At 40.0% G+C, this 25474-nt stretch overlaps 4 protein-coding genes across 6 annotated transcripts; 2 read left to right on the forward strand and 2 right to left on the reverse strand.

Annotated features, from left to right (window-relative positions):
* The first annotated feature begins 146 nt into the window (after positions 1-146).
* LOC135501078 (WD repeat-containing protein 38-like) lies at positions 147-3447 on the forward strand. 2 transcript variants are annotated; one of them, XM_064792833.1, is made up of 7 exons: positions 147-477; positions 930-1085; positions 1255-1375; positions 1483-1697; positions 2012-2092; positions 2181-2318; positions 2418-3447. In XM_064792833.1, exons 2-7 carry the CDS (start codon positions 1020-1022, stop codon positions 2706-2708), a joined length of 912 nt encoding a protein of 303 aa, XP_064648903.1. In that variant the 5' UTR covers positions 147-477; positions 930-1019; the 3' UTR covers positions 2709-3447. The 2 variants fall into 2 exon arrangements, with proteins under 2 accessions (XP_064648903.1, XP_064648904.1); XM_064792834.1 differs by having other exon boundaries at positions 186-236.
* A 545-nt stretch (positions 3448-3992) lies between these two features.
* On the reverse strand, positions 3993-7207 carry LOC135501072 (cytochrome P450 4F1-like). The gene is made up of 2 exons (XM_064792825.1): positions 6366-7207; positions 3993-5992 (listed from the first exon to the last, which is right to left on the reverse strand). The coding sequence occupies exons 1-2, from the start codon at positions 6460-6462 to the stop codon at positions 4479-4481; spliced, it is 1611 nt and encodes a 536-aa protein (XP_064648895.1). The 5' UTR covers positions 6463-7207; the 3' UTR covers positions 3993-4478.
* Positions 7208-9948: 2741 nt separating this feature from the next.
* On the forward strand, positions 9949-10920 carry LOC135501024 (galactose-3-O-sulfotransferase 2-like). Its single transcript, XM_064792743.1, has one exon. It carries the CDS (start codon positions 9949-9951, stop codon positions 10918-10920), a length of 972 nt encoding a protein of 323 aa, XP_064648813.1.
* A 46-nt stretch (positions 10921-10966) lies between these two features.
* LOC135501069 (uncharacterized) lies at positions 10967-24205 on the reverse strand. Of its 2 annotated transcripts, XM_064792816.1 has the most exons (16): positions 23994-24204; positions 21445-21520; positions 20704-20937; positions 19820-20173; positions 19208-19474; positions 18551-18838; positions 17705-18004; positions 17187-17316; positions 16431-16570; positions 16034-16102; positions 15689-15727; positions 15343-15381; positions 14937-15008; positions 14703-14762; positions 14110-14147; positions 10967-13565 (listed from the first exon to the last, which is right to left on the reverse strand). In XM_064792816.1, the coding sequence occupies exons 2-16, from the start codon at positions 21515-21517 to the stop codon at positions 13380-13382; spliced, it is 2289 nt and encodes a 762-aa protein (XP_064648886.1). In that variant the 5' UTR covers positions 21518-21520; positions 23994-24204; the 3' UTR covers positions 10967-13379. The 2 variants fall into 2 exon arrangements, with proteins under 2 accessions (XP_064648886.1, XP_064648887.1); XM_064792817.1 differs by lacking the exon at positions 15343-15381 and having other exon boundaries at positions 23994-24205.
* Positions 24206-25474: the final 1269 nt, after the last annotated feature.

Here is a 25474-nt window from a genome sequence, read left to right on the forward strand (position 1 = left end):
TCGGATTCTTAGATCTATCTCTTTGAACTTTAGTGAACCACGGGCACGATGGAAGCAGTTAGCCTGTCCAGTAGCGGCTTCCCCTTTAAATTTGGACAAGTGGCGGCCTGTGGTGCCAATTCAAGAAACTATTTGCGTCACAACGAAATTCATGATGAATCATACATTTTACTATTTTGTACTCTTGAAATGGCATGTTTAGACCAAATTAAAGAATGAAAGTTTGATATTTTACTGTAAAATAGTTTTTGTATGGTTATTATGTAACATTTTGTCGCATTATCTGGTGTTTGTTGGTTGTGTGAAGGAGACGGGAGGTGCGTGGAGATTAAAATAAACAACATGGTGGACACTAACCAGGAAAATTTCGTTTTCACACAATTCGATTTCTTTCTCCAAATCATATTAACGTGAAACTTCTTCGACCTCGTATTTATAAATATCATGTATTTCTTCAACGATATGCCGAATTGCAAAGTAATTGAACGGTGATTTCCTCATCAAATCGGCTGTTCTGGTGTGTCTTTCCCTTACCTTAGCATTTGCCATTGCATTGGCAATGCATTGATTGCTGTGTAGTGTGTAGATAGATGTCTTAAGTTGAGTTCTGTTCAGTAACACTGCATGGTGTACTACAACTTAGGCCTATACTGTGTCACATATACTCCTGAATCTGATGTTGTTCACGAAAAGAGCCTACCGTTGGCATGGCATGCACTGACACCATGCATGCATGGCATGCACTGACACCATGCATGCATCGCATGGCATTTCATGTGTTATTGGGTAGTTTACTGTCTCTAGTGTCTGACACGTACCACTCACTTTGTAAACCAGCTATGTTAGTGACCAACATAAAATTTAGGGCTTAAATGTATTCTACACATTAAGAAAAGACCTGAAAGTCTTGTTTTTTTATTGTTTTTCAGAGTCTGTACAAATTGCTGATGTGTCTACGATGATCACTTGCTTAAAGACTTCTGTCCCCTTCATTGAAGTGACACTAGACATTTTTCAACATGTTCAACACTCCTGAAGATTATTCCAAGGTTGACCTAAAAAAGTTTGAAGGTCATAAAGATGAGGTAAAGAAATAACACTTGAATATAGTGATTGCCTACATTGTACTACTTGTGGCATGTTGTCTTTTATTCATCTCCTTTTATTGCTGATTACATGAAGTTTATAAATTCTTTTGAAAGATTGTTGAAGTCGAACAGGTAACAGTTCACAAACCTTTTGTGTTGCTTACAGGTCAACAGTGTTGCATATTCCTCTGACTTCGAGATCATGGTGACAGGCTGTGATGACGAAAGAGTGAGAGTCTTCAATGCTAAAACAGGCAAGATGGTGTGTAAACTGAAAGGCCATACGGGTAAGAATCAAACCTTTTTGAAAAAGATTGGATTTTCAAATGTTTGATCTCCATCAATCAATCAATCGGTCAGTCAAAAAGCACTTTAATTTTTCATTCTCACTCAGGTGCTGTTCGGACTGTTGCTGTCTCCCCAAATAGCAAGTTCTTTGCGAGTGGATCATACGATAAAACTGCCAGAATTTGGAGGATGTGCGTTGGCGAGACAGTCCATGTACTTGATGGCCATACAAAGAGTGTTGAAGTTGTGACATTCTCATATGATTCTACTCTGTTGTGCTCAGGATCTTGGGATAGGACGGCAATATTATGGAGTGTGGAGGTATTTTTAAATATTCTGATTGAATTCATCAGTCACTTTACTTCGATTAACAATCCCTTGGATGAGATGTTGAACTAAGAATCCCTGAACCTGTTGCTTATTCTAGAGAAGGCACTTATCCTGGTAACATATGAAGTGCCTAATGCCAGACTATCCTTCACTAGCTGTACACAGAGTTTTGACCCACGAATCCAATTGGCATACAACCTGAAGTAATGGCATGCATTAAATGGTCAGACAGGTAATTGGTACGTAGAACTTGAATTTCAGGTACAGAGTGCATTTGATCATTCTCTCTATGCCGTTGTTTTCAGAATGGCTCTGCTCTGAAAGTTTTCACCGGGCATGAAAACCTTGTCCAGTCTGTCACATTCTCCCAAAATGGAAAGTGGCTGGTAAGTATCGTACTTTTTTTGAAAATCTGTGCACAAATATTCCGATGATTTTCATATCATTATCATTAAGAATTTTCTTTCTTTGCAGGCTACTAGTTCTTGGGATTTTACTATCCGACTGTGGGTTATAAGTAGTGATAATCAATCTGAGGCTGATACAGTCAAGGTTCTCAAGGGACACTCGGGGAATATTCACTCAGTCGTATTCTCAAAAGATGGAATGTTGGTAAGTTTTAATCTGTTAAATCCTGTCCATTTTGAAGGGGAATAAACTAAACAATACCACATGATTTAAATCCTAATTAAAATTGGTTTCTCATTTCAGGCCTCTGGATCCTGGGATAAAACTGTCCGTCTCTGGAACCCTAACAATGGTAAATGTCTTCACGTATTACAGGGACACAGTGGATGGGTCCAAGCAGTTTGTTTCTCGCCGGATGGACTTTTTGTTGCCAGCGCTTCGGATGATGAAACTGTCAGAGTTTGGGATGTGGTCAAGGGGGCTTGTCTCAAGGAATTAGAGGGTCGTACTGATGGTGCCCAACATTGTGGTTTCACACCTGGAGGGGCTCTGGTGGCTTCAGGGGCTGCCTCTGTCACTCTGGCATTATTCTGAGATAAAACCATCAATACAGTGTGAAGATGAGAGCTGAACATGAAAAGTAGTGTATTAAACTGGAGTAGTGCCAAGGAAAAGGCCATCGAGTGCTTCTGACGAGTGTCGGGGTCTGGTGTGTTGACCATACAAAAATCTTGTCTATTCACTCTTCACTTGCATGCAAAGCTGGTTCCTTCTGCCAACTCGGGGTACTTGAAATAGAAAATACCTTTCTCTCGTAGACTATAATTCTCTCTATTATTGCATTTAGCTATGTATTAAAAGATATTTATTAGAATTATTTTGGTAGGAAAATACCTGAATTGTTTATGTACGGTTATAGAATAAATAGAAGTACATCATGTAGCTGTTGTTTTGCTTAGCAGCTGAATTATGATAATCAGAAAGAATGAACCTTTTATGGCCAATTATGCTGTTGCCAATTTTACAGATTTTGTCATGCTGAGGATTGACGTGTCAAAATGGGATATGCTTAACTAGCAGCAATTTTCCGTCCAAAAGAGTGTGATTGCAAATGATGGCCCAAGTTTACCATGATACTGTATGCATAGATAAGGATTCTTTTGTCATGTTCGCAGAAGACGTGGTAGAGCTTGTTTCCACATGTTTCGTTATGTGCTTAAATGTACTGTCTTGTTGGTGTTGTGTCCTTGCTGATGCTGTTGTTCCGTCCACGACATTGACTTTCTAATAATTTTTGCTGAAAATAAAGATTTACATAGACATTGCAAGTTAATTTGTATCTTGGCTTCTTCTTACATACATGTATACATGTAGTTGTTTTCAATATACCCTGTCCGATGCACATGGGCACACCTATCTAGTCATTTCAACATGCTAGATGTCCTATGGACATAGGCACACCCAAATAATGTCTTCAGTATATCAGATGGGCAACGGGCACTGGCACACCGAAATAATATGACCTTTAATATGACAGATGGCCAATGGACCTCGGCACACATATTTGGTCTTCAATTTGCTGGATGTGAAACGGACATTGGCACATCCAAACACAAGTAGTTAATATGCTTGATGTCCAGTGGACAAAGGCACACCCAAACACTGTAAAATATGCTATATGGAGAGTGGTCATTGACATTGCTCACCCATACATCCTCTTCAATATGCCTGATATCCAATCGACATTGGCACACCCAAATATTGTCTTCGATATGGCCGATGGTCACTGTCTTCTATATGAAAGATGCTATCGACTTGTGGAATGGTGTCAGCTCTCACAAAAAGGGCTTATTGAAAGACCTTAAAAAAATGCAAACATTACTTTACGTTTAAAACATTTAATCGGCATAGCTTTGCACGGATATAACATACATGTACGATAAACGAATACGATACAGAACTTTCATATTGAGAACATGCATATTAAGCCTATCATTTAACGTGATTTGAGGTGTTTCGTTAAAGTGGTATGAGGGTTGTTGAGTGCTCTAAATGGTGTCCGCTGTGCATCCTGCAAAATCTGCCAAACAACTTCCAATGACAAGAAAACAAAGGGAAAAATTTAAAATACACCATAATACTAGTATATTGCTGCCCTAAGAATTTCTTTGGGTTAACAAAACACCAAGGACACCTATATTTTTCAACGGGCGGCATTCATACCAATACATTGTATTTCAAAAGTCACTGCACCATGGATCAACGTGTCGTTATTATCGGAGATACCCGGGACTCATGCCAACTTGTCAAAAACATAGCTGCCAGGATTTTGAGGAACAGTCCTTGGCCCTTTTGGGCTCAACTTCATTCTTCTTTTAAGCTTTTAAACGTCAACCATAGACCATTCTCAGTCCTCATAACCGCTTTTGGCATCCTTTTCATTGGTCGACTCCTGTCCAATCCAATCTTGAAGTTCTTGACAATCCGCGACACCGCAACGCGCAACTCATTCAGGGCGAAATTCTGTCCGATGCAATTCCTTGGTCCTGCGGAAAATGGGACAAACGCGTACGTATCGCGTTTGGACACCTCGTCCGGGAGGAACCTATCTGGTCTGTAGACTTCCGGGTCTCCCCAAACGCCCGGGTGCATGTGGAGCCGAAACAGCAATATATTAATCAACATGTCCTTTGGGATGACATGACCTTCGACCTCCAGATCCTTGCTTGCAAAGCGCGAGATTATTGGAACTGTTGTATGCATCCTCATGGATTCTTTGATACACATTGTGACATATTTCAATTTCGTGAGGTCATTCCACATCACGTCGTCGGTGTCTCGGTGTCTGAGAATTTCGTTTATTTCCATCCGACATTGTTCTTGGTGCTCAGGTTCCAGGGCTAGTTGGTATAACGTCCAGCAGAGGGCGCTAGTGGTGGTGTCATGGCCGGCGAACAAGAACGTATTGACCTCTGCAAGAATCTCATCGTTTTTCAAACCTTTCCCGTCTTCGTCCTTGGCTTTCAAAAGAATACTCAAGAAATCGTTTTGTTTCGGCAATTTTTTATTATTTTCCTCCTCTTCCATTTCACCCATTCTGTCCAAAATAATTCCACGCGAGAAGTCATTGTATTCTTTGCAGACCGCACGGTATCGTCTGCCAAGCGGCGACAACCAAAACACAATGCCTGGCCAGTAGACTGGGTTGAAACATCTCTTGAGAGCGATATCAAGCGCCTCCGCGGTTAGCCGAAAAACGGGATGGCTGCAACCCCGTCTTTGGAGATCACCGTTGTACGAAAATGCGCACCGTAACAACGTATCCAATGTGAAAGGGTCACTTATTTCAAACATGTTGACAGAGTCTCCACTATTTGAAGCTTCAGCACAACGTTCAACAAGCATCTTTGCTGTGGAGTTGAACACTTTGAGGTAGTTTTTCAACATTTCAAAATGAAATGCTGGGGTGAGGAGTCGGCGATTTCGCAGCCATTGGGTTCCACCTTGGAGAAGCAGCCCCATGCCTAACCATGGCATCAGAGCAGCGTACCCCGGGATACCAAGAGGCTTCGGCTCGCTGGTACGGAGAAGTTCTTTAGCGACCACGGGATGGGCGAGGTATAGCTGAGGCTCTAATCCGTGAAACAGACGAAACATGTTGCCGTATTTGCCCGCGAATCCTGATAGCCAATGAAGTTGCTCCTCGCAGACACCAGGATGGTCAATCAGGTTTCCAAACAGCCAATGCTTTGGCGGGTTGTTGAGGTCAGAAGTCATGGTCGTCAGACGACGGATGTAGAGGAAGTACCACTTTAATAAACGGTACAGGCAATAGGTGGCGGCAGCAATGGACAACCAGAATGGTATTCTCAAGTAATCTGGAAATAGAAAGTGGTAAAAAATACCGTTTATCAAAATTCGTGTTTCGACGATCTTTTTGCACCCAAGACGTACATGTAATTATTGAAGCTAGCATCCATTAAAACCAAGAAGTCCCTATACAATCGTCATGTACATCGTCATCATGGTGATTATCATCGCCTTCACCAGTGTCAATCGTTACCGTCATCATCACAGTCGTCATCGTCATCGCTATTATCATAGTTGTCTGCATAATCATCATAGTCATCGTCATCGCCATCAACAATTACTTTATCGTCAATCATGTATAACATGAGGGCAACCTGGCCGATTTATCTTTTTGGTATTTTGTTGTGACTAATTCTTAAAAGTGATATAACTCTTACTTACCCATCTTTTGTTTGTTCGTCTGCTTCAACCAGTAGGCGATTATCCCCGCTACAATCACAGGCAGGAAAGAAGCCAGAAAACGTCCTTGAAAAGCCATCGATCTCTACTCCTCGAAGATATCCCTTTCCTTCGAAGTTCCAGTGTCCACTGTTCTCACTTCACGTTACCACTTTTCCAACGACGTTCTAATGTCCTTTTTGCTCTGTCAACGATTTCCTTCGAATTAAACGCAAAGCCTCCAATCAGTGATCCGAATCAAACTTCGAAGGAATCCACAGCATCTTTTATATTACCAGTCACAGATTTCTAAAACGCGTTTTCTTTCTCGAATGTCCCTTATAGTCAAACGATCTCGGCACCAAGTTCTGACGGTAGCAGAATGGACGGAAGAAATTAGCACCATCAACTATGTCAGAGCGACGCTTTTCTGATCTCACTCGTCCCCAAATGCCACTTGCAAAATAAGAAACCACTGTCTACTGAATAACGTCTCTACAAAACTGATGGATATCATCTTAATACATTGCCTGTGTCAATGTGACTTCTATCATATCGTACTGAAAGCAGCAAACCAGCACTCTTGATGACATTCGCTCATATGACTCGTATAGGCGACGTTCATCATGTTTTATGAGGAAATCTTACAGTAGACTCCTGAGGCAGCAGATACGGTCAACGGCAAATCTTGGCTACTCCTTCAATTGCAATTGCCATTACTACGAAAACCAGTGGAGGCAGTGTAGCTGCCGGGTCAGGTGGTGAAGAGGAAGTACGCCAATATCTGGTACTACCGTACTTAGATTTCGAAACTAAATACCGAAGCATCAATCAACAAAGTTCTTAAGGTAATTTTGGAATGCTGCAAGGAACCTCGCGCACTGGCCTCGGCACCATCCGCAAAAGGGAATATTATACGGCGAATTAGATTACTGTTGACCAGGATTTGGCCTCATTGGGTTACAACAGGCCACTCAGAAGGGCAAAGAAGCCAAGTTCCAGTGCGATTGCACTCGGACTTTCACTTACGCAGCAGGATGAACTGCTTTTGGCAATCGCCCATTTATTTCCAATGATAAACATGTTGATAGAAAGCATTGTTGGAAATATCCCGGATCTGTTGAAGTACTCAGCTGGTGTAAGGTGGATAAAGCGGTATAAGTTATAAGCTTATTCATTATATTTATTCATTATAATATTCATTCTCAATAAGGTGATGCTTCCAAATGAAATCGGTCGAACCTCATTGTTTTAGCACCTACCCAGCAGCTCGTAGTATATGATGAGTTTCGTCCAAGTTTCAACGAGAAAACTTTGGTTAAAAAAATCCAACATTGTTTACTATTTGAATAACTGGCGCGTGGAATATCGCAAGCACAATATCTCAACAAATAATGAAGGTCATCATGAGAGACTTGATGTATGCTCATTGATTCATAACATGAATAGTTGATTAGAATAATAGGATAAACGCCTCGTATACACCTTGGAACATCCGTGTTTGTGACATGAAATTGCATCTAATGGCTTTAGGATAATAGGCTTTCACTAACATGTACATGAATATGTTATTTGGCATTTGCCAATCTCAATTATCACATGATAGTCTTAAGTTTTTGATGTACCTTGGTCCTTTCTTCAAAGCCCATGCATTAACTCGCCATGTTGTACTTGATTAAAAACAAAGTTCTCTTGTGAAAACGACGACGATTATGACCCACAAAATCAGAGGGCAAATGCCTCCTCCCTCCCCCAGAGGTCACCAAAAATGTGTCTTTGACCATGATTTTAACGCCCCTGATGAACACTCCTTTGACCATATCAAATTATGATAATGATGACATTCACGCAAGTACATAGTAAAATGCAGATGTTACGGATCTGTATAATCCTTTTTTTTGGTTTTATAATTTTTTTAAAATCCTTAACCGGTTGATACAGGGTCTCGACCTGTTGACCGTTTCGATTCTTTGCATAAATCCAACACACATGCCAGCTGATCTGTTTTCAAAATATGGGTCATACAGTTTTTACGACTTTATCCTTTAATATCCACCAATGGCTTTTTCCCCTCTGATCGAACCTTAATTAATTCCAAGCTCAAGGCCTGGATTAACTACATACGAAGTAGGCCCTGGTCCCATGTATGGTTTAGTCTAAGCAGTGTTCTCTTCTGGACACTACAGCTTTGCTTACACTCTGGTGCATATGCGAAATTATTTTCATGAAAGTTGCTTCTCGAAATCAATCTCTCTCCAATGCACCAAGAAGTCATAATTTTGATATTTTGATGATTTCAAATTCTTTACCTTTAATTGGATGTTATGAGGATAGGTAAGTACTGCATTCCATCTAGTTATATTTTGATGAAGTTAACCTTACAAGCAAGATGATGTGCAAAGGACAAGTCACGGGTAACTGAGAGATGGAGAGGGTGTACAACCTCTGATATACCTTTCTTGCTTTGCAAGCGAAATGGAAATCACTGAGATTACTGCAAAAGTATCATCTAAAGATATCTTAACGACTCAAGATTAAATATGCATTAATTCAGTGGAAATATATTCTGGAGCTACTCTAGCTTCACTTAACATCCGATTTTTCTTGGAGAGGTCCTAATTTAAATGCCATCCAAGCACGTAAGGAGTCCTGACTAAGTTAAGAATGAGGTCATACCAGGATAAGGTTTATTTCGATTTCATTTGTAGGCCAACAGTTTAGTATTCTTCGCCGAGTGCCAACACCCCATATTTCTAACTCCCTTTTCAGATAAATTCATCAAAATGGACCTATTTGACCTGGCTCGCTGGTTTGCTTTCTCAAACGTCAATATCAAGCGATGGCTTCTCATTATCCCTTTCATCTATCTGCTCGGGTTAGGGCTCTACTCCTTGAAATATTTCCAGTAAGTACATGCGTATCAGATTTACTTGCAAGAATATGATTCATTGCACGAAACGATTTGGCACCGCGGCCACTTTTGAATGGGAGACTTTCCCAAGGCCAACTCATTACCCAAAGCTTTACACTAATAGGAGGCTTTTCCGACTTATGGACGGTTTCTCCAACTTTTTCCTGATTTATCCGACACTTCTCCGACTTTCCCAAAAGGTCGGAGAAATGTCGTATAAATCAGGAAAATGTTAGAGAAACCATAAATAAGTTGGAAAAAGCCTCCTACTAGTGTTGGAAGCACCGGACCGGCGCGAGGGACAATGTATTGTAGCGACTGAGTTAATAATTTCATCTTAATTACCCTGACCTTTCAAACACCCTGCCAAGTGGGTTCATCAGCCAACAAGTCCTTTTTTTGAACCAATCACCTCTTACATTTTCGACTCCGACTTTCAGGACTACCGAGTCTTCAACGACCACAGAAAAGGACTTTAGCAGACGACTCCATTCGCAAGATGGCGGAACATACGAACTTCACTTGGACAGAGCTCAACAACAAATAGAAAATAAATACAAAACATGGAATGGGGAACACAAGTCAAAAACCTGCAAAGAAAAGACGAAAATAGTCCTACTAAAAACTCACAAGTGCGCATCTTCAACTATTTCAAACATTCTGATACGTTATGCTATGAAAAGGAAATTAGTCATAGCTTTGCCTCGGTATGATGAAGGCCACATCGGATGGCCGAAAAGTTTCCAACCAAACCAGATATATCGTTACAATGACATAAGAGATGGTAATTTGACTGTTGATATCATTCCACATCATCTGATTTACAATAGGACAGCTTTAGAACAGGTTATGTCGAATGATACTGTTTATATCAGCATTGTGAGGGAGCCGTTTAGCCAGTTCAAGTCGACACTGAACTACTTTCAGAAAGCTGTTTTGCAACTTGACATGCCCGGAACCCAGAAGGAGGCAGTGACACAGTTTCTGAATAATGCAGATGAGTATGAAAAAAATGTGACCTTCACCTTTAACGAAAGACCAGCTGGTGAGAAGTCGATCACCAAAAACTTCATGGCGACAGAGTTTGGGTTTCCTGTCTCGAAATTCAAGGATGAAAAATTCATAAAAGATTTTCTCAACAAAATAGATAAGGAGTTTCACCTTGTTATGCTCTACGAAGAACTTTACGAGTCTGTTGTCTTGCTCCGAAGATTGCTGTGTTGGGATTTCAAAGATATTTTATTTACAGTTGTAAACAAACAATATTACAGAGTTGACAGGGTGACTGACAGTGTCATCTATCGGCGTCAGCAAAAGTGGAGTGCTGTCGACCACGCCCTGTATTATCACCTTCGAAAAATTCTTCAGCTTCGAAAATCTTCGCAGATATACAGACCGCTTATGTTAGAGGCACAGCATTTGAGAAGAGTCACTTATAAACTAAAACATTTTTGTGATTTGGAGGAAGGGCCGTATCTGGAAATAAAAGCCACCACCTGGCACCTGGATTTCAAAGTGCGACGAAGTCAGTGCGGCCTTTTGAATATGTACCCCCATAGGTTGGACGAACAGTTAAAGAAGGATCTTGACATGAGACTCTCAAAGCTAGGAATAGAGAAATTTTATAATGAGGATGATGACTTTTGAAGTTGCTCATTCAAATTATATATATAAAAGAAAGAACAAAAATATCTAACCAGGATAATAAAAATAATTTTATTACAAAATATGTCCATAATGGCTTGCAAAATATTGCTGTATCAGTTCAAGAAGAACTGCATGGATGTATTACAATCTCAGTATCACCTATGTTTTACATCTCAAATCACCTTGGAGAGTCGCATTGAATATGCTCGATATTGCTTTGCCTGATAATCGTTTCAGATTTATTGAAGCAGATGAAATATTTTTTTGCTTCCTGATTGTTTCTCCTTGTCCTTTAGGGAACGCTAAAAAAGGGTATGCTTTTCTGAGTTTCCCTGTTGAAAAGTCATGGTTTTCAAGCTGTCAATTGTATCGGAGTCTTTCAAATAATTACTTGAAAGACTCTGATTGTATGGAAAAACAGGGATTATCGTACAACAACAAAAACGTTGCATCGCTACCAGGTTACATTGGAAATTTTAAACTATCACTGATTCTAGCCGCGAGTATTTTAAATGTATCAAGCCCGAAGCTGAAGAAATGCACCTCAGCAGTCACAGAAAAACTACTTTTACACATAGAGTTTTGAGCTATTCTTGACTTGTTAAATGTGCCCCATAAACAAAGCGCTAGCTATGGATCCGCATATTTCTCTGAGATTCTACCTCCTATTATACGTTGAACTGTTATCAGTCACATTTACGAGAAAAAAATCATAATACATCATCATCACTCATACATGTATGGATAATTTAGTGAGAGACCATCAGTCGCATCAAGAGTTTATATTAATCTGGTAACATATGTGGATAACTTCGGAAAATATTTGCACAATATTCGGTTACACTCATAATTCTGTAAAATAAATATCATCAGTCATACTAAAGTAATTTGGATTGTACACCGCACTGCATGGCGGGCCTATGTAAAAATCAAAACAGGGAGTGAAAGGGTGGAGCAAAAGTGTAGGTCAATACACCCAGCCGAAGATACTAGTATGTACAGGATAATATACAGTAGAACCTCTCTATTAAGGACACCCTCCGGACTGACAAGTGCTGTCCTTAATAGAGAGGTGTCCTGATTAGAGAGGTTAAATTGAATGAAAACAGTCAATTTGGGACCAGAACTAATGTCCTTAACAGAGAGGTTTTCCTTAATAGAAAAGTGTCCGCTAAGGGAGGTTCCACTGTATATTCTATTTTATACAAATTTAACAAAATTGCCTGCAAAAATTGTCCAAAGCTTGTGTAGCTGCTAAAAAGTAGGACAGTTTCTGCAACTCGAGCATTACCAAGAAAATCACAACATTGAGGACCAGTATAATTACTCACAGAATGTCCAAGTAAATACATAATACACATATTTAGTTCTATTCACACCAACAAAATGTTACACTATGCTAATGTTTACAAGCATAAATACATCCAGCTATTTTCTATAAAACATTATCACTTGCATTTGATGAGCCAATCACTTTGATATTATGTCACTTGTAGAAACATTGAATAAAGACTGAAATTCAACTCTAATATTTTTTGTCGTTTGGCTGCAAACACAAAATTCGAAAGGTAACGCAGCCGTAATAAACTCTTGCCGCAAGCCATTTGGCACTTCCACACGCTAATAAGTAAGGGAATAAGGGAATCCAAATGTTTAAGGGGACAATTTCGACCCTGTTTCAGGAGCGTGATCCTGTTACTTATTCTGGAGTTTTGCCGATGAGAAGTAAAATCAGACATGGGATATGTACTGTGTCACAACTCCCAATCGACTGGTAATGGCTGATATAAACAATGTTTGGTTTTCTTGGCTATCATAAAGATCACTCGGATATCACAGTCGTAATTCATAATACTTGGATAGGCATATATTCTACATTGTCTACAATGATAATAAAATAATATAGAAAAACGTCTTTCAGTGCATGAATCTTGGCAAGTATACGCAGCAAAAAAAAAGAAAATTGCACCAACCCTTGAAACAAATTTACTAGGTACTACATGTACCAGTGCTTATCTGTTAATTTATTTCATCCGTCCCTCCTCTTGTTTTTTTCCTCAAAATCCACCCGCCAAAATCATGTTGTTGGCACCGACTTTATAACGATAATGTCGAAGCAATCAAGGCAAAACATCGTATTCTATTTGGTTTTGGGATCGCTAACCCTTGGATATAACATAGACATAGCAAAGTATAGGGGTACGCCGTTCGTTAAAAATAAATAAATCTGTACGCATATTGAATTTAGAAAATTTCCAAATATGCAAATACGCACCGAATATAAACTTCATCACGCCAGAGTGTAGACAGAAATACAAATGCTTTATACACAAAGTTTCAGCAAAGTTGAACGCATGATATCTGCATTAAGGCATTGTGTATAACTGCATTTCTATTTTCCTGATCCACTTTTAAATACGAAGGGCGTACCTAGAAAACAATCATCGGACAGTACTTCTTCAAATCATTTCAAAATCGTCTGTCGCCACGTTCGGGGCACCTTTATGAAAGTCGACCTGGGCATATGGCGTCCGTTCCTCTTGCTTTGGCTTTCTCTTCGTCTCGGGCTTCTTACCAATAGGAGGGCGATTCTTTGCCAATTTCACCTCGGTGTACGATGTGCCATCTACTCCAATGCTTGGAGGCTGGAGAAGAATAAACAGTTCAACTGATTATTATATGAGAGAGAGAGAATTCGTTAAACGAAAGACGAGATGAAACATTGATATGTAAACTAAAAATTTCAAGTTTGATTTGGCGAATTAGACTGCACTTGTGTCACTTGGTTTCACTTAAACCATGGCAATGTGACAATTAAGTAAATCCGGTCTAACATTTTAGGCCCACATTTCAATGTTTTCGTACATGTACATTAGATAGATAGAACATCATGACTTTTTATAGGGGCATCCTTAACCTTATGGTCTTATGCTCACTCTGTCCAGGAGAACACTTGTTGTATTTCAGGAGAGAAGAGTCCCTTGGTTATTAGTATGTCTACTTTGCTGCACCAGCATCACACATAAAGGTAAGCAGTACCGGGTAGACATTTTTCTGTCCAAGTTTAGTGACCAGCATTAATAACGAAGAAGATTGTCAATGTACTCTACCTCATAACAAGAGGAACTTTGCACATAGTGAAAGTGCTGCATACATGTTTTTAATGTTGCACCACAAAAATGTACATACCGTCTTTTGTTTGGAGTCAGTCTCGTTATCGCCGGTGTCTATATAATCAAAGAGGAGGGGTAAACTGTTTAAAGGTTAAATTCATTATGAAATATATGAAGAAATCTATTGTGGGATATCGCTGTTTGATGGAGAAAAGGTGATAATAATGGCACACTTTATACTGATGTGGGAAATCCTACCTCTAACCGAGCAGATCCGAGGAATACCCTCAGGAAATGTTATGTTGATTCTCAATGGTGAGGTGGTTCAGTGTATCCTTCCACTTTCTCGTTAAACTAGTTTTGTCACTAACTTAACCTACACGTAAGACTGTATCTTGAATGTGTATCTTGATTGTATCTTGAATGTATCTTGTACACGTAAGAATGTATCTTTAACCTACACGTAAGAATGTATCTTGGCGTGTCTCCCCAATATTAATTCATGAATTGTGAGATGACTCATCACTTCTAGTCACACGTTGCGTGATAGTGAATGATGATTGCCTAGTAAACCTTCACCAAACGTAACCATAAAGACCTGACAAGAAAGATCAAGAAAGCAGCTACCAGTTATCTACCAAGGCAAAATGAATGAAATAGTGCACGTACTCGATTCTTTTCGAAATTTCTTTTTGGCGAAGTCAACTGCTGCATAGAGCCTGGTCGTGGCTGAAAAGTCAAACACACTTAATTAAAAACAACCATGTTGCCCAGGGAGATGAAAATAAGGCATAAATCTGAAAACTTTACGGTTATAATTAGGTTTTTTGCAGTTGCCAATTATTACAGGTCTATCATTAGAGGTCAACAGAAAACGCTTTGGAGAACGTGAGTACGACTAACCTTTCGACTGCCTGGCATTCTCCTGGTTCTTGTTCCTAGTCTTATTCCTGATGTTTACCATAGAATACTCATCTGCACAAAAGGAAGACATTTCTCAATTATTATCAGAACGCTTTTTTCTTATACATAGTTCAGTAGAAAATAACATCATTAGATTATACTTGAGTTTTTCTAATGAACCCGACCAGTCCTGTTCTTGCTTACACTATTTGGATAGATGAATTGTAATGAAAACACTGTCAACTGTCAGATTTTCGTGCAACTTTATTTTTCCGATTTGTGCATTCACGTTTTTCTGGGAAAATAAATTTTCATTCTTATTTTTCAATCAAAAAATATTTTTAGTGATTTTTACTTTGCAAAATGGAACAGAAACAATTCATGGTGAATTTTATTGTCAACTTACGGCCAACATTACTGCCATTCGCTTCTTCGGCTTCCTCTACTAAAAAATAAAATGTGCACTGATGTTGCAAATGAAATACTATTAAACACTAGATACAGTTTTTTAGCAAAAACAGAACGCAAATTATTTTCGAGCTAAAAGTTGATCGTAATTCATAATCCGCACGAATATCCCTTTTATCAAAATTGAATGCTGTGTCATCTAATCAAATGTGTCAAAATAATTTTTTTTCGGAAATGGGCAAACTGGGAGTCAACCATATGTGCCCATATGAAAGCAAATGCCAATGCTTTTCTCCAATTTGCATCATCAGTAGAACATGTAGGTTGTGGTTTTGTAAGCTTACCGACAGGGACAAGTTCACTCTTGACAAATGGACTGGCCACTGAATAACAATAGAAATATATTAGCATTATCAGTTTTATAACTTTAACGCAAGTTGTGAAAATATTTCAAGTCAAACGGTTCTATCTGCGAGCATGTACAGATGTTTCATTATAAGAAACTTATCGGGATAAAGTGTCTCTTTCCAATGAAAAATATGAGTCACTTGAATAATCGAAATCTGTTCCCACTGAAAGTGCCCCATGTGCCCTCCTTTAAAACATCAAGACGCAAAGGTTAGCTGCACATGCTTGTTGTGGTGCCTGCAAATGATTTTGTATACTAGGGTAGGCCTTTCTTTACTTACTGCTCTTCCGGCTATCCCTTTTTACTCTGGCGTTTAACTCGTGGTAAAATCTGCGCGTAACTGGAATATCTGGAAAAAATATAATACCCGGTACAAAAAAATCAAGTTGTGAAAGAAACTATCCTAAAATACACTAAAAAGTAATAAAGATTTTTGAGCTTTTGAATAATGATTTAAGATTTTGCATAAAAAAAGTACCGCCGAAAGATTTCAGAAAAATAAAAATCCCTTATGGTTTTAAAGATTCTTAAAAACCTGAGGGCTTTTCATTTCGCTTTAAAACAAAACATCTGAGGGGTGCATATTTTTGTTGGCCGTATCGAAAAACTTTAATTCTAAGAGTGTAGTGGGACTCTCATTTCTAGGGGACTTGCATTTTTTCATCCTTTATACTTACCCTCAACTGGTTCAATTTTGTCCAACTCCTTATCATCCTTGATGATCATGACTGGATTGTCCACACCTTCATCAGTGGTCTCCATCATCTGGACACCAGCTGGTACAAAGGAGCTAACAGGGCGCTTTGAATATACTTTACTAAAAGAAAGCAAGGAAAGATTTGTATCTATCGATTAGGTCAAGAACCGCATAAAATGATGTATCCGTAACGTTTTCTCGATTTGTTTTGCAGAGCTGTTAATCCTCTTGTGCACAAGCTCCATCCTGAAGTCTTTGCTACGTCTGACCGCGAACCCATAGCCTGTTGACATGGTTGTACCTCGCATGAGGCGCTAGACTCCAGTCGACATAGTCGGGATACGCAAGAGTGCTGTACAACAATAAGGTTCTGACTCTCAGCAGCTGATGTTTTGATACACATCTCGAACAGTCCCAAAAAAACAGCAAATCTCAACAAAGATATATATTCAGTGTTGATCTTATACATTATCTTATTCAGTGTTGATCTTATACCTTAACTTTAAAAATTTGTATCTAGAAGAACTGCAATTTTAGGCCAAAGTGACGTTTTAGGTTATACACCGTATTTTAGTGTTCCCCGACAAAAGCGGAGACAATGACACTAGTTACTCTATCCCTATTGATCACCACGTGCGATCACCAACCAAACAAAAAAACGATAGCACTGAGGATGAGGAACTCTCAGTAAGATTGCACTTGAGTACTAAAGAATTAGATTTTCCTAGCCACTTACCCCTTAGCTTCCACTGGTTTCTCTTTGTATTTTTTTCTTGATACAAAGAATATGACCAAAAATATAACGACGAGTAAAACCAGAGCTGCGAGGGCGAAGGCGGCTATCTGCCAGACGGGCATAGCAGCAGCTGCAAAGTGTATTCGGAAAGAAGTGTCAAGTTTTGACTCCTGGTTGCCAATCTAAGAATTAGAACTGACCAACGTTTAGTCTATGCGGTCATTCTGGTCCTGTGAATGATAATAGGACACTACCCAGGCAACTGATGAGGACAATCATACGATGATAACATTTTCAGTCAGGTCCAAATGATTTTCTGGAAGATAGAAATCCCAGGTCAAGCTTAAATACGACGTCCTGATGAGTACATCTAATATATGAAGTACTCATATTATTTTGACATTATCACTATATTGGAGGTTAAGACGTGGGGCCATCTTATTCGTCGGATCATATATGACCTCTATCTTAGTGTCGCATGTTAAGATTATAGATGCTTTAAAAAAAAGGTTACTTACCCTCCGTTTTCGCTTCAATCACCTCAGTGTATCCGCTTGATCCAAATTCGTTAATTGCTTTGACCTTGATTTGATACAAGGTGTCCGAACGCAGGTTCTCAATGGTTTTCAACACGGTCTTCGTAATCACGGGCTCTTCGATTCCGCTTGAGTACTCTTCTTTACTCTCGCCTTTAATGTTGTACTCTATCGTGAAGTTTTGTGGGGCACCTCCATCGGATCCTGCTGTGAACTTTACAGTGAGGGCATTTGTGTCTTTTAGTGGCAGGGCTTTAAGATCAGACGGGGCATTCGGGGGTGCTGAAAAAAACAAGATTGCAGTCCTTGATCATATTTTTTCTCGCCATTTTCTCGCAGCAAATTAGTGGAGACCAATTTGGTGCTAGTTGAAGTCCATTGGTAGGAAATACTCGTTAGTCATTTCAAACCATTACACAAAATTGTCATTCTCGTCCAACAAGGGTGAACTTCAAGAGTCTGTGATGTTGAAAAGAGCTGTGTGATGGCACTTGTTCGATCGGCGGCATCTCCTTTCTGTCATTCTACTAATTCGACGAATCTTTACCGTTCAGTTTATGTCCTGTCAATAGTTTGTGATGGGCGACATAGTCAAACAACAACCACATCGTTATGCTCAACACTTAACGTAACGGAAATCCTGCGACTTTTGCCCTACGACAACAACTAAATTTCGACCTACGACGGAAATCGCTATATTAAGGTATCTACCTACGCATGGCGGCTGTGACTTTCGATAAGGGACTGGAATACGACCACAAAATCGCACCACGTCGCCCCTTGCGATAGTCTGTCGTTGAATAGTTTTTTGAAGCACATTTTACTCACACGGTGGAATTATTTTGAATCTAATCAATGTGTTTCCAGCAGCATTGGTTATATTGGCGGTGTAATTCCCATAGTCTACCTCTTGCACATTTGGAATAGTTAATATCCACTTGGTGTCGCTAATTTTTGTGGTGTTGAAGTTGACTGTAGTATTACCCTCCTCAGTGAACCATTCTATTGAGGTTGGCAGAGGATAGACTAAGATGTTTAATGTAAGATTAACACTTTCCCCAGTCCGCACTGGCATGGTTTCGTCCTTTTCAACTGCTGGATCCCTTTCGGCTGCATCTGAAAGGTGGTTTAAGCTACAAGTAAATCAAACGAGTATCAGGTTTTTCCCAACGGCTGTACAAGGAAGTTCATTGAATAGTAACAAATCGAGCCTTGATTATTTCTTCAAATGATATTCCTGGTATATTACATGACAAGTACTTTCGATTTAGCTTTGTATTAGGGGTGTAGCTTAAGGGGCATGCATAATGGGGGGGGGGGGGGCAATACTTAATTTGGCCATTTACACGGGGCCAAACCCGACCAGACCAGACCAGATCACATCGCTCATCGCGTCAGGAATGAAGTTGTTCTCGTAATAAAGTAGGTATGTATGTATTTTGGTATAGTGGTATAGTGGTATATCACAAATTATATAAAACTTACAGTATACTATCAGCGTATCTTCAGCCTCAACTTTGAGGTTTTTCATCTTGTCGACAGCTTCACATTTGTACCTTCCACTTGATTCCTTTTTTACCGGTTGCAGCCGCCATGTCGAGGTATTCCCGGACGAGACCTGTACTCCATCTTTGTACCAGGTATAGGTCAGAGGACGGACATCCGGCTGCCAGGCATCGCAAGTGAGATTATGGTCTCGCCCAGCGATTGGGTTGTTAAAACCAGTCAGAGTAGGTGGATCTTTTGGTGGCTCTGAAAAAGACTCGCTCGTCACTGATTGTCTGAATTTAACCCATCACTTAATACATGAACTAGAACCCTATAATTTGTCCCCAGATGTCAAGGCAGGATGTTGTAGCAGATGGCTGTATTGCAAAAACCTCTTCTTTAGACCCCAAGGAGCATAAAGACTGAAATCGCATGACTTGGTTGATATAGACACATAACCTCTTCTTTACTTTGCAGAAATCGTTCATATCATTTTATCATGAACCTTTTCATATGTACGATGACTGCACATAGTAGACTCATGTTACATCATATCCGGTCCCACCCAATAAATCTGATTCCTCATGGAAATGTTTATGTTTCGCTTACTTGCTATAGCTATTCTCACGGGCTTACTGTAACAACCGCTTTTCCCGAAGTCATAGCAACTCCAGTATCCTGCATGTGCAGAGCTCACTTCTTTAATGTTAAGTGTGAAGAAATGATTGGTCGTCGATGTTGCACAAGTTGTTGATGGAGCAAACTTTATGTTGTCATTTTCTGCATGGTAATATTCACATCTTGATTTGGTAACTGCAGCGATAGTTTTCTCATTGGCGCCTGGGATGGTCAGTAACCACTGCACTTGACGTCCTGAAGGATTGATGACGTTACAGCTAAGTTCTATGGGGTCTCCAATGGAAGGGTTTGTAGTTGATGCACCGGTTACGTATACCCCATCGCCTATAATAATAAGGGGTATAATTACTAGTCAAAGTGGTCTCTACAAGGTATTCTCAAATTAAATCAGGCTGGTAACTAGCTTTTTGGTCATAAGTGAGAGTAAATACCGCTTTTTTTCTCCATCTGTCTGAAAATCAGATTATTAACGGCACTTGCCCCCTGCTCCCTACATCTATAGCCACGGCCTTGCAAACAAACACGACTGTTAAGAACAGTTAGGCTCCCGATTGTGACATCCAAAAATACCTCCGGTAGTGGGAAAGGTCCTCAGAGTGAAGAAATTAAACAGTGTTCGGTTCTGACAATAGAAACTTTGGTTTCATGACCCACCTGGGTCCTTGCCTGATTAATTAAGTGGATTTATCAATAGTGCGCATGCAATGTGGGGTGTGGCACCCATAGAAAAAACATAGCATAACGAAAACATTAACTTGAATTGTGATACATCACGGTTTCAAGCGGTTTGAAAGTCAGACTAGTTCGGGACGCAATGCCTCGATCATAAGTCGATAAACTGACCCATTACTTACAATAGACTAATAGATCCTCTTTTCCAGTCTTCGTGACTCCATTGACCACTGCATCACATTCCCACACACCAACATGCTTGGCGCCATCAACAGTGAATGTATATGCTGCCCCATTATAGGTTCCCCCTCGAAATCTCCACGTATAACTGGTGGCTCCTGGGTAGCTGCAGGTTACGTTGTGGCTAGAGCCTTTAAGGGCAGTTGGGAACCCAGTGAATGTGAACTGACCCCGAACTGAAAAGAAACAAGAAAATCACGTTATCCGTTCACCATGGCACACCAAGTTGCGATGACAGGTGTGGTGATGGGGATGATTTGCAACTCTTGTGGCCAATTTTAACGACAACATCGGCAAAACAGAAGTTGACCTAATCTGGTAATTCATTGAATGCGTCTGAAAGCAGTTTAGCTCTGAGCGACACCTTATCAGTCCATCGAATTTACACAAGTCACATTATGCAACAAGGCAGTAACAGCGTTAGATGATATAATAAAATTTTAAAAACTGAACTCGAATTTGAAAATTTCTGAATATGGGAATAAGCACTAAATATGAATATGTGTAGACAGATATGCAAATACAATTAGATACAAAGTTTCAGCGAAATTGCCCCCCCCCCTGTGAGATACCTTATATAGGGGCTGCTTGTGCGTTACAAGTTTCTATTAGAACGGGAATCTTGGATGACATGTTGGACTTGATAGGCGTTAATGTTATCCAAATCTAACATCTATACTCACTTGTTGTGCCCGAACCTGCTCCAATGATGGCTAGGATAAGTAAACGATGCCATGGTTTGTCAAGCTCACCCATACCCTGAAAAAGAGCATTAAACGTTAAAGACTATGCAGTAGCCTAAGGTTTGTAAGAGCTAGCAGCCCTATACAAGCTGCCACAAATATCCTGTTCTGGGTACCCACCAATTGGTTCATTTGACCCTAATTTCTGGCAGACAAATAGTTTCCAATCAATAGTGGAGGCCGGTGTCATCCAATTCTGGATGAAATTCTGGTAATGAACATCCTGAGGTCAGGGTTTTTTACTCCGAGAGGCGGATTATTTTTAAAACAACTGGTGCCAGGATGGATAATGAAGTGCTGGTATTACCTTCTAAAGCATCCCTTCAGAAAGGTTATGATGACTAGCAACCAAGCACTATGCAATGTTTTAAGAATAACATTTGCAGTTTTTCTTTTTTGGGGTGGGGCGTTTTTAAAACATTTTTCCTTTTTAGCTCACCTCTTAGCAGAGGTGAGCTTATCCCATACCGTGGCGTCCGTCGTCCGTCGTCGTCGTCGTCGTCGTCGTCGTCGTCGTCGTCGTCGTCGTCGTCGTCGTCCGTCGTCCGTTAGCAGGGCACGTTTCGTAACTGTTAGAGCTATTGAGTTGAAACTTGGTACACATGTACCCTTATGTAATGACACCTTGGAGACCAAGTTTCGGTCCGATTCGTTTCATGGTTTGGCCACCAGGGGGCCAAACGTTAAAAGTGAAAATATGCAATATCTCCCTTAATAGTAGTCGGGAAATTTTGAAAAAAATATGGTAGGTACTTCTAGCAAAGGTGCATCATATATCCTCCGGGTTTTTGATTTGACCTCCTTTTCAAGGTCACAGAGGTCAAATGGTGTAAATTGGCCGTTAGGATGTAACAATGGCACGTTTCTAAACTGCAATGACTATTGATACCAAATTTGGTACACATTTACCCCTTAGTCAGGTGATCTCAGGGACCGAAGTTTGGTCCAATATGATTCACCACTTGACCACCAGGGGGCAAAATCCCAAAACCTTAAAAATGTGATTATTCCTTAACCTCTTGCCCGATTGCCACCAATTTGATATCATGGGTACATCTAACCAATATACAGTATATGTCACACGGGTTTTTAATTTGACCTTCTTGTCAAGGTCACAGAGGTCAAATGGTGTAAATTCGCCGTCAGGCCGTAACTATGGCACGTTTCTTAACTGCAATGACTATTGATCACAAATTAAGTACACATGTACCCCTTGGTCAGGTGATCTCAGGTACCGAAGTTTGGTGCGATCTGATTTGCCGTTTGGCCTCCAGGGAGGGGGCCAAATCCTAAATTCTTCAAAATGCCATTATTCCTAGTAATGACTTGCCCGATTGGCACCAATTTTATATCATAGGTACATCTAATTCTAACAACCATTCAATGTGTCACCCGGGTCTTCTTTGATTTGACCTACTTTTCAAGGTCACAGAGGTCGAATGTACTGTAAATTGGCCATTTTGGGGAAATTGTAATTGCTTGGACCTACATCAAACCTAACACTACATGACACAATACCATGCTCTTTATCCATCTTTCCTCCACATGAGGTGAGCACAATGGCCCTGGCCATTTCATTTCATATTTTCTATCCTTTGATGTAATACTGCAATGTAACTTTAAATAATTGTTACCCGGGCCTTTATCTGAAGAATGATATAATTCTAATCAACCATCTTTAAAGCAAATTATGACACGAACCATCTGATACATGTATATTAAAATCTATAATGCCAGTGAAAAATATTTTTTCTCGTTTTGGGGGCGTCTACGCATCATAATCACTCACTAACGTTGAAAAGCTAGTACAGTACGTTGGAAAGTAGTGATTTATGCAGGTCCTGATAAATTGAGAAAGTTTGCGATGTCAGAGGCGACACGACAGTATGTAACAGCAACATTGCAGGATAATTACTGGTTCTTGTGAGCAATTGGGGCAATTTCCGACATGATGTACTTCGAGGACATAATGAGGTCGGAAACATCAATCATCATAACTTTGAGGCCAAGTTGCAAGAGGACCACTGCTTAGGCCTATACGTATTTCTGCAATGGAATAATCACGAATATCGCAACTACATGTACATGTATGTCCTTCTGACAGGCTGCTGCTGCTACAAAAGCTAACAGTGTCGCAGCATTGAGTCAGTGTGGTAAAGTACAGTCGTGAAGACTACAAGTATTGACGGGACGATGTGAAGCCATTTAAATGGTCATGGAGACTTTTCTTCAAGGGCAATTTTACAGTGCTAGTGCTAGTGTGCCCGGCCACACTCATAGGGTGGAACAGAGCTCTTAGCAGAAGGTCCAGCTACATGGCCAAATCAATCCAAGTCGTACCAATTACGCATAATGATCAAATATCAGAATGCCTAAACAGATATGCTAATTTGAGTAAGGCTTATGCCTATATCGTACGTGAAAGTATGGCCTACGAATTCGAGATGGCATAAGTAACATAGAAAAAGCGAAAGAGCGATTATACTTACCACTTAAAAATGGAACCGTTCTTGATTTTAAGTTGTCCTCCTGAGATGTGTTAAGCTGTGGCCCTCTTCGTCCAGGATGATCCAGTAGGTCAATGCATAGGCTAACGAGGCTATGAAATCATGTGGAAAAGTCCCTGGAACGTTCATGTCAATGCCGGATTGTGTATCACAAAAGATGGCGTAGGCCCATGATCATGATATATCCCGCAACAAGGAAGTGATATCCAAAGGCCTAAACTTGGCCAATCACAGTGATATTTCAAGCCCATGCAGCAAACTATAAACAAGATATAAAAATTCCTTCGTTGTTTTGTGCCCTGATTGACCGTTGAAGCATGACTGTATTTGAAAAAATTAAAGTGTACAAACATCGTGGGCAAAACTACTTCGTAATATTTCAGAAGACTTTGAAGATAGAGAGTCTTCGAACGTTCAAACTCTAACTCAATGCGTTTCTGATAAGTTTTACAAAAGTGGTAAACATTTCAAATATCATCTCTTATGCCTTTGATTACGATCACTCACAGCACAGTTGTATTACCTTCATCATGACCATCATCCTGAACCTTGATAAGATGCAAAAGCTTGGTAGTCAAGATATGATGCATGCCATCAACATACATGTACAGCCAATCCGGCCAGCCCGGTTTTCGAAATTCTGCAATTCTGATTTAAGAAATTCGGATGGGGTGGGGGGGGGGGGGGCTTGCCTAAAGTTTGTGTTTTTGGTTAGTAGTACGCGAACACTTAGTCATACCAGAGTCTTTCCAAAAAATACGACTTCAGCTTGTGCTGACAATAGCTAAAAAGTTCGAACATCTACCTTTCAAAAGAAATGTCTGGTTATTCTCATGATCTTGTCATTTAAATTCAATGCCTTGTATCTCTTACTAGCAGAACAAGGATGTTCAGTTTATGTTTTGCGCATTTGTGTGAGCTTATAGTATTACTTCATGTACACGTATATCCAAAATAAAATTGGCGGCCTTTATAATATCAAATATCAAGTGTGGCTATATGAGGTCAAATGACTCGCATTATAGTCAACATCAAGACTTCCTTGGAACACTTCCTTGGTACAGACTCTTTCTGTTTAGCGATGCAATAAGGCACACAGAAACTACCTTGAAAATCGTGTAACAAATGCCAGGGCTGGTGGGTAGGGTGGGATGAGGAGGAGAGTAATTAAAAAGGTCATAGTCTGTTTGGTTGGAATGAGCATTTGTCATGCAATCCTTTGGAATTTGTTGTGAGTAATTTCACCAGCACATAAGTAGCTAAATGCTCAGTGTGACCCGAGACCCAAATTAGTCAGTCGCTGTAGGCATTGTCTTGCCGAAATATCTGTATCTAGCTCTTAATTTCTCCCATAATCTTCACTCACGGCAGAAACCGCTGCATCGGTCACAAGTTGACTTCAATAATAGATAAAAAAATCTTGTAAACACCGGTTCGTGTATTTATCATAGTACATGTTTTCC

This window comes from Lineus longissimus, chromosome 17 (assembly GCF_910592395.1).
Source record: "Lineus longissimus chromosome 17, tnLinLong1.2, whole genome shotgun sequence".
NCBI classification, from domain to species: Eukaryota; Metazoa; Nemertea; class Pilidiophora; order Heteronemertea; family Lineidae; genus Lineus; species Lineus longissimus.

Bases quoted from the DNA above. Each gene is read 5' to 3' on its own strand.
- LOC135501078 (XM_064792833.1), top strand. From the start codon at position 1,020: ATGTTCAACACTCCTGAAGATTATTCCAAGGTTGACCTAAAAAAGTTT. The intron at 1,376-1,482 runs GTAAGAATCAAA...ATTCTCACTCAG, and splicing joins TAAACTGAAAGGCCATACGG to GTGCTGTTCGGACTGTTGCT. The intron at 2,093-2,180 runs GTAAGTATCGTA...CTTTCTTTGCAG, and splicing joins CCCAAAATGGAAAGTGGCTG to GCTACTAGTTCTTGGGATTT.
- LOC135501024 (XM_064792743.1), top strand. From the start codon at position 9,949: ATGAAAAGGAAATTAGTCATAGCTTTGCCTCGGTATGATGAAGGCCAC.
- LOC135501072 (XM_064792825.1), bottom strand. From the start codon at position 6,462: ATGGCTTTTCAAGGACGTTTTCTGGCTTCTTTCCTGCCTGTGATTGTA. The intron at 5,993-6,365 runs GTAAGTAAGAGT...TTCTATTTCCAG, and splicing joins GACGAACAAACAAAAGATGG to ATTACTTGAGAATACCATTC.
- LOC135501069 (XM_064792816.1), bottom strand. From the start codon at position 21,517: ATGGGTGAGCTTGACAAACCATGGCATCGTTTACTTATCCTAGCCATC. The intron at 20,938-21,444 runs GTGAGTATAGAT...GTTTCTTTTCAG, and splicing joins AGCAGGTTCGGGCACAACAA to TTCGGGGTCAGTTCACATTC. The intron at 15,009-15,342 runs GTAAGTTGACAA...CCTTTTGTGCAG, and splicing joins GAATGGCAGTAATGTTGGCC to ATGAGTATTCTATGGTAAAC.